At 44.2% G+C, this 15,132-nt stretch overlaps 1 protein-coding gene across 6 annotated transcripts in view; it reads right to left on the bottom strand.

The window, feature by feature from the left end:
* Nucleotides 1–15,132, bottom strand: part of HNF1B (HNF1 homeobox B) — a 62,393-nt gene that overhangs the window by 6,725 nt on the left and 40,536 nt on the right. For 2 of the 6 annotated variants that reach the window (XM_049861009.1, XM_049861013.1), the window contains exons 6-8: nucleotides 10,056–10,191; nucleotides 5,843–6,037; nucleotides 2,711–2,829 (exon numbers count right to left, since the gene is read on the bottom strand). In XM_049861009.1, coding sequence (XP_049716966.1) covers nucleotides 2,711–2,829; nucleotides 5,843–6,037; nucleotides 10,056–10,191 — 450 coding nt within the window. Of the gene's footprint in view, nucleotides 1–2,508; nucleotides 2,830–5,842; nucleotides 6,038–10,055; nucleotides 10,192–15,132 lie in introns of those variants that run through there. The other 4 variants (XM_049861010.1, XM_049861015.1, XM_049861011.1 and 1 more) reach the window with 3 other exon arrangements.

Genomic DNA, 15,132 nt, shown 5'->3' with positions numbered 1-15,132 from the left:
AGCAGAGGATCAATAGAGCTGGGATTAGCTCAGGTCAGTCTGTTTTTCCTACCACGCTGGCTTCCTACCACGCTGGCGTGCCTCTAAAATAGCATTTCCATGGGTGCACCACATGGCCCTATTCAATGTGCACATTAGCACATGAAAGGTTCTGAGAAGCCTTGCCAGGTGGTGCTTAACTTGTTTAATCTAGCAGTTTGCCCAACATATTTGACCAAGGAATCCTCTCCTCCCACCCTATATGACTCTGATATCTAGCAATAATTTTAAAATCCCTTTGAGAAAACAATACTTTAAAACAAAGAAAAAAAAGCAGAATTGCCTCCTGGTCTCTTTAGGAGCTCACTTCTGACCCTCTGTCTTAGGAGCAGTCTGTAAACTGTCACCTTGGATGACGCCTCTGCTGTCAGGAGGCAGCACCCTTACCCGCATTTTACTTCATTCTTCTTTCCCATTTCCTCCCTCTGCTTCAGCCTGTGAGAAGAGTTTCCTGATATGAATACAGTATGTGGGCTTCATTTTTATTCTTGTTCCTGGTCATTAGTGACCATAAGAAGGGCAATTACCACGAGCATTTTAAAGATGGTATTGGAAGGCAAGTATTGTTTAGTGGGAAGAGTTCAGGATTTGGAATTAAAGACTAAAGTCCGGAGGGCCAGCTCCAGAATTTATCATCTCTGTGTCTTGGGTAGGTCACACTCCCCATCTCTGAGCATCAGTGTACTTCTTTGTGCTTTTTAGGAGGTTATAATAAAGAGAACATGATAAAGCAATGTTTGTGAGAAGTATAAACAGTAAAAGTGCTACATGAATACTTTTTATTCTTACTATCATCATCATCATCCCAGACTTTTCTATTGTCAGACTCCTGAAAAGTCTAGGGACATGGAGAAAGCTTCATGGTGGTTCTAGAGGGCTGCTCGTGCAGCTTCAAGGTCAGCTGGCTACTCTGTCCGGTGGAGGGGGAGCCACTCAGGGGCTGGTGCAGGATCTCAGGGAGCATCTGAAAGTATTTGGATTAAGAGGCCATTTCTTGAATTCAGAGGACTTGTTTCAACAAGCAAGCATCAAAGTCAACTTGGGAAAGACAGGAATAATTAATCACAGGCCCGTCTAGGGCTGACCAAGCGGCAGATGGATTGATAAACCTTTCAAAGGGAAGGTATTCCCAAGGAGGGCTGCTGCGCCTGGCTGCCCCCCTGATTGAGATTTGTGAGCATAGATAAATGTTTTCCCTGCTCACTACAAAGACTGGGAAATTGCACAGGAGTAGAAGGGCAGGGCAATGGGGTGTTGTTCTTTCATCTTCCATTGGGTGAGAGAAGAGTGGCAAGGCAGGTCCCACACACCTCTCCTTCTACCCCTAATTCCAGAGCCCTGCTGACCAGGCCATGTGCATGTTTCAGCACCCAAGACATGCCAGGCACTTAATCTACATGACCTCACTAAATCCTCAGAATAAGTAGATGTTACAACTCTCATTTTACAGATAATGAAAAAGAGGCTCAGGGAAGTCAAGGTCACCGAGCAAGTGGCACAACCAAGAATAGAGCCACCTGCTCCACTACACCACAAGGCTGGAGAAGCTCTGTACTGGTTGGAAGGAGATGGGGGTAAAGGAAAGAACAGAGAACCCCAGGCCCGTGGAAGGACCTGCTCTGAAGCTCACAGCAGTGCATGAGGTGTGATTTGCAGTGCTTAGATGAAAAAAAGACCATCAAGAAGGTCAGACTCTATGGAGAGCCTCTGACATGAAGTTCAAGGTTGTTGTCTATTTATCTAGTAATCAATAAAGGCCACACAGTTCCCACACTGCACAGACCCCAGCTACTAAAAGGCTGTATTGTGTTATTCTGGAGTCGTCATCAGTGTTCAGACATCTTGTCCTGTTTTCTGACTTTCCGTGTGCCATTGCAGTCCAGCTGTCCAGGCTGCAGCAGCGAGGCTCACAGTTGACTACGCCATCACCTCTGTGTGACCATTAACCCATTGCTGTCGAGTCGGATCACCTCTATGTGAAGGGGGGAATTAGTCATCAGCTGAAACAGTGACTAAACCTCTGGATTCCCCGTTCGCTCTGCAACAGGAAGTTGGTTCTAAGTTTCTTACTGAAAATACCAAATGAATGCAGCCCCCTAGAAAGCCCAGGCTGTCTAATGGGGAATCCCCATAGGTTGTAAGAACTGGATCATCCCTGGAGCTTACAGCATTCTGGGTCCAGCATGGGTCCTTGACTGGGGCGGGGGGAGGGGACAGCCTCAGGATCCCTGCCTCACTTTCTCCATTGACTAACTGGGGTCAACTTGTGGAAAATCCTCAGGAATCCCTCTTGCAAAGCATGAAAGTCAGTAAGAAGAATGTGACTCCTGAATCCTCCTTGGAAGTACCTTTTTCCATGGATCATCAAGCAATTCATCAGGGAACACTCAACTGGAATACACAAAGGTTCTGCGTAATCTAGTCTCCAGTGACCTATCAAATTTCAGTCTTTACTTAGTGCTCTTGTTGGGGGAGTCGGGGGAACAATAACCCCCTTTAGCCTGGCCTGTGGTCCATCTTCTTTGACCTGTGATCCCAGGGATTCCTTTAGCAAGTAACAGAGAGTCTCAGAAGGATCAAACTTAAGGCCACATCCAAGCTTGCCACACCTACTGCACATCAATAGCCTTAGTCATGGCCCCGTTCGCCACCCGCATCCTGCTGACATTACCTGTTTACTGGAAGACATGTTGGTGAGCGTACTGATGCTGCTGGTATCTGTTACCACCATCGCAGATGGAAACCGGGAGGTGTGGGAATACTGGGGGGGTTCCTGCTTATGCGCATACACTGGAGAGAGTGAAGACAAAATCAACTGGAGATAGCACAGATATGTACACAGTTACAGACCCCCCCATTCCACACCATAGCTCCCATTTTCCTGGGCAGATAAAAGGCGCTGCTGGTGGTGGTTATGTTTAGGAAGGCAGCGTGATGTGGTAAAAAGAATGAGCATGTATTTTAATCCTGGATCCACAGTCAAGTTACTTAACCTCAGTTTCCTCATCGGTAAAATGGGAATGATAACTATCGTAGGATGAGAAGAGATCACGTGTAAAGTACTTTTGACTGAATAAATAAACACCCTTATACACTGCCCACATGTAGTGGTATTTGGGGATCCTCCTGTTCCTCTCCCATCGTCATCAAGTCAATTCCAACTCACAGCGACTCTGCAGGACCGAGTAGAACTCCCCCATACAGTTTCCAAGGAGCGGCTGGTGGATTCAAACTGATAACCTTTTGGTAAGCAGCCAAGCTCTTAACTACTATGCTCACTTTCAATAAAATATTAGATGCCTGGATATCGAACAAGTGATCCGTAGGCAAGTGTGGCTCATCTGGGATTTCAAGCCCCAAAAGTTCTACGTGCCAGCAAACATGAAGGAGCTGGCCAGTATATGCTTACCATTTCTGCTGTGACTCAAACATGAGGTCTCACGCTAGCTGTTGTAGATTGATTAGTAATTGTAATTATACAGATATAATTAATTGTATGTTTCTGGGCTGTTCAATTTGCGCTAAAATGTTATCATAGCCTTATGGAGACAAAAGGAGACTTGTGTTGTTGTTGTTGTCAGGTGCCATGGAGTTGATTCTGACTCACAGAAATACAATGTGACAGACTAGAACTGCCATTGAGATTCCAAGGCTGTAATCTTTATGGGAGCAGATCTCCAGGTCTTTCTTCCGAAGAACCACTGGGGGGGTTTGAACCACGGCTTTGGTTAGCAGCTGTGCACTTAACCGTTGCGCTGCTAGGGCCCCTTAAAAGGAGACTAGATTCAAATAAAACCTCTAGGAGCGTGTGATTTTTTTTTTCCTTGTACTTGTTTTCCAAGTCTGGAACCTTTTGACTCATGCTAGTTATCCATAAAATTCATGTAAATTTCAGGTCACAGGACCAACTAATGAAAGCACGTGGGTGCCTGGTAGTGAGAGATGGACCAGCCTGTCCTCAGAACATGGAGCCTACCAAGGAGTTCACCAAGTAAGGAAAGAGAGTGAAGGTCACTGCCACTCCTTGGCTTGCCCGTCCTGTACAGGGAGGCTGGTTATTTCTGGACCAAGGGCCTTATACGGCATCTTTTGTAACCAGCCGGGCCTGCTGGGCCTTGGCAGGACACAGGCCACTAGTGACCAACCTCTGACTGTCCCACCCAGGCCTGACCACTAGGAAGCCTGGCCAGGTGAGGGGGTGGGGGAAAGTGAGGAATATATGGCCAGGCTCTGGGGGGAAGGGGAGTGAGGCATACATGTCCCCAGACTCTGCTACAGGCTGTGGCAGATTTTTAAAAGCACAAAAATGTGATTGGAATGTGAGATGGTGCTCAGAAACCAGCTCCACAAGCCTGAGTAGGGATTGAGCCCTGAGGATAGAAGAGGACTGAACTTGGCTGCTCTCCCTCAGACCTGTAGCTCTGTCTGAGGCAGCCAGGGGAGAAGCCCAAGTCTTCTTCCCCTTCCCTGCCTTCTAGGAGTCCATTAATAAAAAAAAAGTCACTTGTGTTTCTATAACTTTATGCCAGCAAAACACAGTTCACGCCTATTTTTATTCCATCATCATAATGGCTCTGAGTGGATATTTATTTTTATCTTCATATCATCCTGTATGCACATTATTTCCATTTTATGGATGAAGAACTGAGGCTTAAAGCAGCTAAGTAACTTGCCAATGACTACATAGCTGGTAAAGGAGCACTGGAGGCACAGTGGTTAAGCACTAGGCTGCTAACTGAAAGGTCAGACTTTGGAACCCACCAGCGGCTCCACGGGAGAAAAGATCTGGCAATCTCTTCCCTAAAGAAACCCTACGGGGCAGTTCTACTCTGTCCTGTAGCGTCACTATGAAAGGAACTGACTCGATGGTGTACAACAACAATACATAGCTGGTAAGTGTAAGAGCCAGGATTTAAATTCAGGTCTGTTTGCCTCCAGGACTAGCATTCTGTCCCAGAGACTTCCCTAGCGTTCTTCTAGTACTATGCCTGAGGCAGGGAAGTCATCCTTTCTACAGGGCCTCCCAAAACTTGGAGGCCAGGGCATATACCTAGGTCTAGCTAGAGGATTGCGGTCTGGGGGCGGAGATCCAGGGACTAGGGATGGGTGGGAAATAATGGATTGAAAGGTAGATTAAAGCAGGGGTAGAAACTGGACATGGGAAACAGTCTGGGGTGGGCGGTGGGTGGGGAAAGAAACTGTAATACTCCTTGTCCAGGATGGCACATGGTTGGTACTTTCCACCTATGTTCATGAGTTCTTGATTAGAGATGTTTAGGGTGTATAAGTTAGAGGGCATGGGGCGCTGGAAGCTTCTTCTATTTTGGGCAAGGGAAACAGGTTTCAAATCACATGCCAACCCTGATCTTTAGGTAATAGCTGCTTGGAATTTTAGGTTGAGAGTCGACTGTACAGCAACTAACAAGAATTTGGGAAAAGGTGCTATAGTTGACTTGGTGATGTCTTCCATGGGTGCCAGTGTGGGAAATCATGGCGTGTATTCCACAATTATGCTATCTCTGCTCTTTATCTCCAACTCCCCTTTACATGTAGGCCTAAATTGTCCTCTTCAAACTTTCTCCTTGGGAACCTTGGTAATAGAGAACGAAACTAGAAAAGTCACAGCAATACTCAAGGCTTATGGTTGAGAAATTGTCTTCATGGGTACTCAAAGTCAGAAAAGCCCTACTTAAGGAAAAATGACCAAACCAATGAGTTTCCAAGACAGTTCAGATCAAGAGAGGGAAGCAGGGTTGTGAAGGGCCCTTCGTGCTCCCCTCCCCTAACATGCCCATGTCCTTACTATGTGAGTTCTGTAGCTGAGTCACGGCGGCCATGAAGGGCTGCTGGGCCATGTGGCTACCCGGGCTCTGCTGCATGAGGGGCTGCTGGTGAGGGCTGTGCAGCTGCTGGGAGAACTGGACAGGCTGCAGGGCTGCCAGGCTGCCGGCCACACTGTTGATGACAGGGACACTCTGTGCTTGGGAGGTGTTGAGGCCTGTGGGAGCAAGAGGGAAAGATCGGAGATGGCTTCTGGAATAAGGAGAGGTAAAAGGACGGGAACAGTCATCAACTAAGCCCTTGCTATGTGCGAGGCTCTGGGCTGAGTTTGTTACATAAAAGATCACATGGGAATCGATTTTATAGACCCATCTTATAGACAAAGAAACTGAGGCTTAGAGCGATTTAGGTGACTTGCTCAAATCCCACAGTGAACTGTAGATGGAGACAGATTTTAAACAGGTCCAACTGAGACCTGAGAGTCTCCCAAAGGCATCCTGTAACCTACCAAACTTGGTTCCCTTGCAGTTACCAGAGCTCTGGGGAAGCTGATTTTACTTGTCCACTCCATGCCTGACTCTCTGAGACAGCCTTGCCCAGGTGTCCTCAGGGCAGAGTTAAAGGTGTTTACAAGATTTGTAGCCCAGATCTGTCTGTCCAGCAGAGGGCAGGAGTGTGCAGGGACCCACATTCTGATTAAAATCAAAACAACCTCTGAAGCCCTAAAGCCTGTAGGAAGCCCGAAGACCCTTCCTTAGTGGACTGTGCAAAAACCCTGAGTTCAGGTGCCTGCTTTGTTCACTGTAGCAGAAAGGGGGGACAAAAAAAACAAAAACACCACTATACTCAGCCAACCTTTCAACTGATGAAGTGAGTATACTCTTATCTGGCAGTGCAGGGCATGTGGCAACAAAAGGACCAGGTATTGAAAGGAGGAAGTAGTAGTAAGTTCAAGGCTGGCCCTTGTCAGTTATAGTGAGTCTAGCCATCTTTCTGTTCTGAGGGTATCAAGGCTTATGCGGCTACTATGTCTATATTCTGAGGCCTCTTCAGAACTGGGGCCAGCACTGTAAGGACTGGGTCTCCCGCTACCCATTCTCTATTTGCTGCCTGGGCAGGACTCTGGGGAAGAGAGATGAGGCAGAGTGGGAGTGGGGACAAGAGGATTAGGAGGGAAGATACCCCAACCTCTTTCCTGGAGTCATTGTTTCTTTGATCTTGCTTTCTGGGAGGTGAGGGAAAGAAAGGGGCAAAGAAGGAAATCCAGAAAGAGGTCTATTTTAGGTAAATGCAGCAGAGACACCTAGAGAGCTTTCCTGAACAGGAGAAGATTTCAAAGCAGGTTCATGGGAAATCCTCAGTGGAGATAGCACAAAGCCCTCAACAATTGTCTACTCAGAGCTTTAGCTGATATGGTTATCAGAAACCTAAAAGGTAAGACCCCTGAGTAGAAGTGAGGGGGGAATAATGCCCCTCCTGACTCTCCTGGGTGGGGGCGGGGGGCCAGTATCATCTGATCACCACCAGAATAACAGTATCATCAACTCTCCAGGGAGCTCAGCTTCTCCCAAGCCAGGGTCTCACCTGATACCCTGATTTTCTGCTTCCCTCATTGATTTGTTCTTTTCCCAGGAGCCCACTGCCACTGCTCTTTTTGAGAACTCTCTGCTCAGGAAAGCAAATTATCCTGGTTCAGAGTGGATAACATTTGAGGGCACTGGTCTGAAACCTGCCTGTGCCTCAGAGTCATCTGGGAGAGTTCTTTAAGAAATATACAATCCTGGGCCTCACCTAAGACTTAATGAGTCAGAACCTTTAGAAGTGGGGCCCAAGACTTTTATTTTCAACATATCCTGTGATCCCAGTGTGCCTCAGTTCCAGGATTGAGAACTACTGATGTCATTCTAGCTTCCACAGTGTACGACTCTTGGTCTTTTTATCTGTTTTCTGGGTGCTGTTGTTATTGTTAGTTGTCATCAAGTCAGCTCCGACTCATAACAACCCCATGTACAACAGAACAAAATGTTGCCCAGTCCTGCACCATTTTCATGATTGTTGGTATGCCCAAGTTCATTATTGCAGCCACTCTGTATACTGAGTGCCTTCCAACATGGGGGGCTCATCTTCTGGCACTATATCAGACAATATTCTTTTGTGATCCATAGGGTTTTCATTGACTAATTTTCAGAAGTAGACTGCCAGGCCTTTCTTCCTAGTGTTAGTCTGGAAGCTCCAATGAAACCTGCCCACTGTGGGTGACACTGCTGGTATCTGAAATACTGGTGGCATAGCTTCCAGCATCAGAGCAACACATAAACCACCACAGTACAACCAACTGACAGAGACAGGTGATCTAGCACTGGTTCCGGCTTAATGAGTGGGCCACGAAGAAGCATGCTAGTCATCCAGTAGATGAGTGCAGAATGGGGAATTGGTACTGTTAAGAAAAGTGTTATATTTGCCAACAGCCTCTGAGGCAGGACCCATGTACCCAGCAGGTCCTGAGTCAGCTAAATGAGAATGTTTGCAAACAGGTCATGCTACCACTTGATAGGATGGGCCCACAGTGTCTTGGCAAAGTTTTCTGGTGATCTTCCCCATTCTTCATCCCCACCCCATCCCAGATACACACACGCACACACGCGCACACACACACACACACGCACACATTCTGGTATTGCCCATCTGCAGTAGGAGATTAAGATCATTGATAAAGTAGAGAAGTATGGCTGGAGAAAATTAAGATGAACAAAATTGAAAAATATGAAATAACCCAGGGAAAATTTTAGTTCCAATAGTACCTTAAAACATACATGATTGTGTCAGCCAAGGCTTGAAGTGGGTGTAAACAAGGTGGGTGTAATGGTGTATGTCTCATTTTGGTTGTAGAAATAAGGGAGTAGGATATCTTATCCATAAGTCTTTTAATCAGATCTTCTAGAAGGCATGCAAGCTGGTATCCTATCTCATTTTTCAATCCAAACCCTGGTATTAGTGTGGTTATTATATTCCTGGAGAGGGTCTAATGAAAAAGCAGTAATTTTTTAAGTTGTGAGTCCTCTAAAGTTTTCTCCATTCCCATTTTCCCTCTGTAAAAATAAATTCAGAGTGTGTCAGTTTCTGAGCAGCTGAGGACAGAATGAGAGCTATACATGCTCACTGAATAAATTTGTATTGAGTAACTTCTATGAGCCAAGCCCTGTTCAGAAGTGATCAGAGCTCCTCACCTGGCTAGAGCTGACTTAGGGAGAGAAGAGGGAAGGAAAGAAAAAGGTAAGAACAAAATAAAGAGGCAGTCAACATGGGCACTAGATGCAGGAAGGCCAAAATACAAGGTTGAAAGAAAGATATGACCAGAGTGCCACGTTTATGTCTCCTTGACATGTCTCAGAAATACTTTCATGGGTCACAATGATCAGTCTGAGAAACAATGACTTGGCCGGAGCTGTCACGATGAAGCCAAAAATATGCTGAATACTCATCAACATTAAAACTCTTTAAGAGATACAAAGTCACAGCCAGCTTCACCCTTCCCATGCCCTGAAATGCTCCATCTGTGACCTGGCACAACTTCACTAGCAGAATATGAGCTCCTGAAGCTGGAAGGACCCGATCCATTTCCCTGTCTTCAGGCATAGACAATCTATTTCTCCTTAAAACTCTCAAGGCTCAGAGATGCTACGACAGGGCTCTCTCTCAATGTGTTTTCACCACTGGCCAAGGAGGTCTCTCTTAGGACCATGCAGAATTCCCCATTTAGAAGGAAGCCCATCATGTCTTGCTCCATCTTTAGCAACACAAACCTCCCGGAAAACCTGCTATATACTTGCTGATAGGAATGAATACTAGTCAGAAGTATAAGATGCAATATTATACATGCTCATGCTTTATTGTTTTAGAAGCATGTCTGTATATGTTGTCATTTTATTTCCTCAACAACCCATTTTACAGATGAAGAAATTAAACCTCATAAGGGTTAAATGATTGGTCAAGGATGATGCATAGCTGGTAAGCTGTGACCAGTGTCCAAATCCATTCCATAGTTTTCTCTTATTTTAGGCTAAAAAACCCAAATATTGTTGAGAGAGATAAGATACTAAAGAAATTAAATCAAATCTACCAGTTGTGGGTGAGCTTGAAGGGAGTCTTCTATAATTCTTTTTTTAAGCACGTTGACCTACTTCCCATTCCTGTTCTTCTTGCCCCTAAGGTTTCTGAATAAGAACAGAGCTTACTTTGTGCAATGGCCATGACTCCAGAGAGGGGGGTCATGATGAGGTTTTGAGATTGCTGGGTATTGTGGTGGGACAGGCTGTGAATATTCGTCAAGGTGCTGACAGGGGGCAAACCTCCTCCCGAGACTGAGATCTGCTGGAGAGAAAAACAAGAGTAGCATGAGCAGAATTGGAACTGCAAACGACAGTTTTCAAAATGACATGACTTAACAATTCCTTGGCATAGCTACTTAGAGAGCATTCACTGATTCATTCATTCAGTCAGTCAGTCAGTCACTCAGTAATAATTATTAAGCACCTACTGTGGGACAGGCACTGTTCTAGGTGCTGAGGATATAAAAAAAAAAAATAGCAGTAAGTAAAACAGACAATAATCCTTGCCTTCATGGTCTTCATATTTGTTGACTATCATTGAATTACTGGCTTGCTTCAGAAATTCTCCTACCCATGTATACTATATGGTTGTCACTTTCTCAAGTTGGATGTATCCTCTGTTCTGCTCTCTGCCTTTGTATTATTAGGGTTAAAGATACATGATTGCTAAAAGTAATAATTGAAGAAATGCCTTGGAAATTCCCAAGTGATAGAAGATTAGGGACCAGGCATAGAAGCCCTCATTGAGTACCAGGTTCTATTATACACTCCTTGTATATTAATTCACAAACCTCACCACAATCCTACACCTCATAGGGGGATCCTACTGTCACCCCATTTTACAGATGAGAAAACTGAGGCTCAGAGTAGATATCTGTCTTGCCTAAGACTCCATAACTAGTAAATGGTACAACTGTAATTCAAACCCAGGTTTGTCTGACTCCAGAACCCAAGTTATTACCTGTTATAGAGGACTCACCTTGCAACTATTCAGCTATTATTGGATTTCTTCACTTGTTCCAAATCTTTGCTATACATAAAAAAAAAATTTTTTTTAAAGAGCTGATGTTGCAATAATAAGTCTACTAAACATGCCTTGGGCTCCAATCACTCCCATTCTGTTTTATCACTGTATTTTAATGACAGATTAGTACAGGAAAGCTACTGGTTTTTTAAAATTTACTTAATAGACGGCCACTTCATTAAATTCTTTTGTTTATTCCTAATAGTGTCTTCCTCATTGATTCTCTTCATTTTTGCAAGTATATAATTGCATCACAAGCATCACAAGGGTCTCTTCCTCGCTAATCTTATATTATGTCTACATATCCATTGATTAGAACGTTCTAAATAGTATTAAACAAAACAGCTATAATAAACATGCTTGTTTTGAGTCTGATGTTATCAAAAATGTTTTCAGTGTTTCTCCATTAATTATAAGGGAGCTATAAATTCTACACACACACACACACACATACTTTTTTTCATGATAAAGTAGTCCACTATTTATAGTTTTAAAATAATTAAAAAAACATTATTAAGAAAGGATTGTCCCCCTCATTCTGAACTGACCTAGACACTGCCGATGGCATTAGGAACCCTAAGAGGTGCTTTAGGGTTAGGATACATCAGATGTCTAAGACATTCGGCATCCCTTCTTTAATATTTCATTACCCAAACCCATTGCTGTCGAGTTGATTCCGACTCATAGTGACCGTACAGGTCAGAGTAGAACTGCCCCACAGAGTTTTCAAGGAGGGGCTGGTGGATTCGAACTGCTGACCTTTTGGTTAGCAACTGTAGCTCTTAACCACTATGTCACTGGGGTTTCTTTGCGTTACCCAGAGCTCTGCAAATTAGAAGTCTTACACCAGCATCCAGGGAAGGCCCTATCTCCCACCATACCCTTCTGATTGACCCCAGCATTTCCAAGGTTAATTTGAAATAGAGAGAAAGAAAAGCCAAACTGATTTGTTTGTGTTTTTAAAATTGAACATCAAGAAATGAGCTAGAGGTCACATGATGAAAAAGGAATTCCAGCCACATCAAACAAGAAAGAACCAGCCTGTTTGCTGGACTTGTTTTTCAAAATGTCAGAGTCATAAAAAAAAAAAATCAGTAACCTGCCCTCGGACTGAATCTCTTGGGTAATGTGGTCCTGTGGAGAGAGTCAAGGAAGTGACAGTAATCCTTCTGCCACTCCAATGTTTGGTTTTAATGGTGAAAGCTGGACATGGATGCCAATAATAAAAACAACTTAAATGTGTACGGCTTTAGAGTTTGTAAGGTGCTTTCACTGATTCTGCTCCATAGATAATGGCACAAATAGTGCTGGCATTACTATTGCCCCCATGTTATAGACTAACAAACTGATTCTCTCCCGAAACTATGGCCCCCAGACGCTCTGTTAACCCAGAGCTGAAACCATTCCCAAAGCCCACTTTTCAGACAAAGATTAGACAGGCCTATAAAACAAATACGTATATATACATATATATATATATATATACACGAGGAATATGCTTCTTAGTACAATCAAATGTACGAGATCAAACGGGCAGCTCCTGTCCAAAAGCAGGATGAGAAGGCAGGAAGGGACAGGAACTGGACGAATGGCACAGGGAACCTGGGGTGGAAAGGGGGAGCATACTGTCATGTTGTGGAGATTGCAACTAATGTCACAAAACAATAAGTGTATAAATTTTTGAATGAGAAATTAACTTGAGCTGTAAACTTTCACCTAAAGCACAATTAAAAAAGAAAGAAGGAAAAGAAACGGACTCAGAAAAATTGCAAGAATAACTTTTTACTTGATTAATAAGTGAGGAAGCCAGAATTCAAACCCAGGTCTGCTATGTTTGGGAGCCAAGTAACCTTGGTCAAGTTACTTCCTACTGTAAAATGCAACCACTATTTTCTACTCTCCTCAAGGACTGATGGAAGCCAGGGACTTGCCAAGGATATCTATGATGATCTTCATGTGATAATTCAGAGAGCCTTACTGATATTAATAGCTGAAAATGATAGGTCCCTTCACTGTGCTAAGTGCTTTAGGTTCCTACAGTCTATGAGGTTGGCATCAGTATCCCTATTTTGAAGCCAAGAAAACTGAAATTCAGAGAAGAAATGTGCCCAAGCGGTAGAATTGGCATCAAAAGTAGGCTATCTGTCTTAAGGCCTAAACTTTACTGTGAAGTATCCAGTATGTACTTCATTTATTAAAAAAAAATTTGTAGCAAGGTTCAACAAGCACAGACTACAACCTTAAACCTGGCCGCGTTTTGTCAATGCATGCCATTTAAGCATGCGGATGGGAATCACACAGTATAACACAGGGCTCATGTGAATAGGCATTTCCAAAACCAGTCCCTGGGGTAAGATTTCAAAAGCCTGTCCTATTGAAAGTCAGCACACAGAGATCATCGCTCCTATTACAGTGCTTACCTAAAGAACAGCAGAACTACAATCAATCTTCACACTAACCCTGTGATGTAGGCATTGTTGTTGTTAGGTGCTGTCGAGTCGATTTCGACTCATAGAGACCCTATGTACAACAGAATGAAACACTGTTCAGTCCTGCACCATCTTCACAATAATGATAATGATGTAGTAATTATTATCCTCCATTTTACAGATGAAGAAACTGAGGTTAAACAATTTTTTCATCCTATTGCTGATAAATGACAGAGCCAAGGCTTGAACACCGGGCTGTGTCTGCAGTCTTTTTTAACTATACCCTACTCTTATCTTGGTGGACCAAGATCTGTGATGTTCTTGCTAACAGAGTATGGACTCTTGAATGTGAGCATCCAGTGATGGTGACACAACATAGGAAGCAAGATGGTGGAGACCAGTGAAAAGCTAGTCCTTGCAGATGAACTTCCAAGTGTTGCTAATGTTGAAGTACACTGTCTCGGTCAATTATCAGTCCAGTAATTTACTGCTCTGTTAGGGCACTGCTGAGCAGAACAGAAGAAAAAAGCATGTTTGTGGGCTGAGTTTGGAACAGCCCTGGCCTGGGTGAGGCAGTTTGCTTCTTAGATGGAAGGGCGGGAGAGCTCAAAGGGAAACCCCAAGGACCATCAAACAATAAGAGTGGAGACTTGGAAGGTTTTATCCACTGAGAAATCAAGACTTCTTCCACAACTCCCCCTTCTTCAGGGAAGCCTGGGTAATCCTTAGCTCTAATTTATTTGGGTTTCAAAGTGACTGAGAAAATTGTAAGGACTTGTCTGTGACTTTAAAACAGTAACTGACATAATTGTTCTTCATAAAGAATAACCTTTCTTAAGTGATGAGGGGAGGGCAATGGGGCTGTACAATGCTTCCTGTGGGAGTGTCCTTTCACTTTTGTCTGCTGGGACCACTGCCAGGGAGAGCAGCTCAGGTCCCCTGAAAACTAGAGTTGGCCGGGCCAGCTCTCTCCTAAGAAACTACACTTTGTTTTTCCTTTAGGGAGCCAGGGACTCCATCACGTGTGACTCACCATTTCTGTGTTGCCTGCATAGCACACACGTCAAGGTCTAAAATGGCATCTGCTTCACTGCCACCCTCCCCCAACTCCAGCCCCCACCTGGCTCTGCGTCAGACACCTTGAGGGAATGTGTGTAGCTCTACCTGCAGCAAGGAAGCCAGGAAGCTGTGGCTCCTCCCTCACCTGAAATACAGAGCATGACCCAAAGGATAAAGTTTTCCATTTCCTACCCTGACAAGTATTGTAATGCTTCTGTTCTCACATTGGCTGCACTTCCCTGCACGTACATGTGTTGTTTGAGGACTAGGACCTTGCAAACTCAAGATTCAAATAGCCTATTTCTCATCAAGTGTTCTAAACCTACATGTGGGTGTTGGGCTGTGGTTATAGAACATTTAATTTAAAGAGAATAACATTAACATTCACACAACAACAAGACTGTCATTTATGGAATATTTACTGTGCCAAACACTGTGTTGAGTATTTCACATGTATTATCACATTTATTCCTCCAACAACCTATTGTTATTATCCCATTTTATAGATGAAGATAAGAGACCTAGGGTAGTTCAGTAACATGCCCAAGGCTACACAGCTATTGAGTGCTGGAGCTGGGATTTGAACTCAGGTCACTGCAACTTCAAAGGCGGTGTTTCTCGCTCACTCTGTAAGCATTGCCCCACCCCATCTGCCATTTTGTGCTGTGATCTTCCCGAACATGGCATACAG

The sequence above is a fragment of the Elephas maximus genome, chromosome 19, assembly GCF_024166365.1.
Source record: "Elephas maximus indicus isolate mEleMax1 chromosome 19, mEleMax1 primary haplotype, whole genome shotgun sequence".
In the NCBI taxonomy this organism is placed as follows: Eukaryota; Metazoa; Chordata; class Mammalia; order Proboscidea; family Elephantidae; genus Elephas; species Elephas maximus.
Note: the sequence above shows the minus strand (reverse complement) of the source record. Positions and strands in the feature narration are given on the sequence as shown.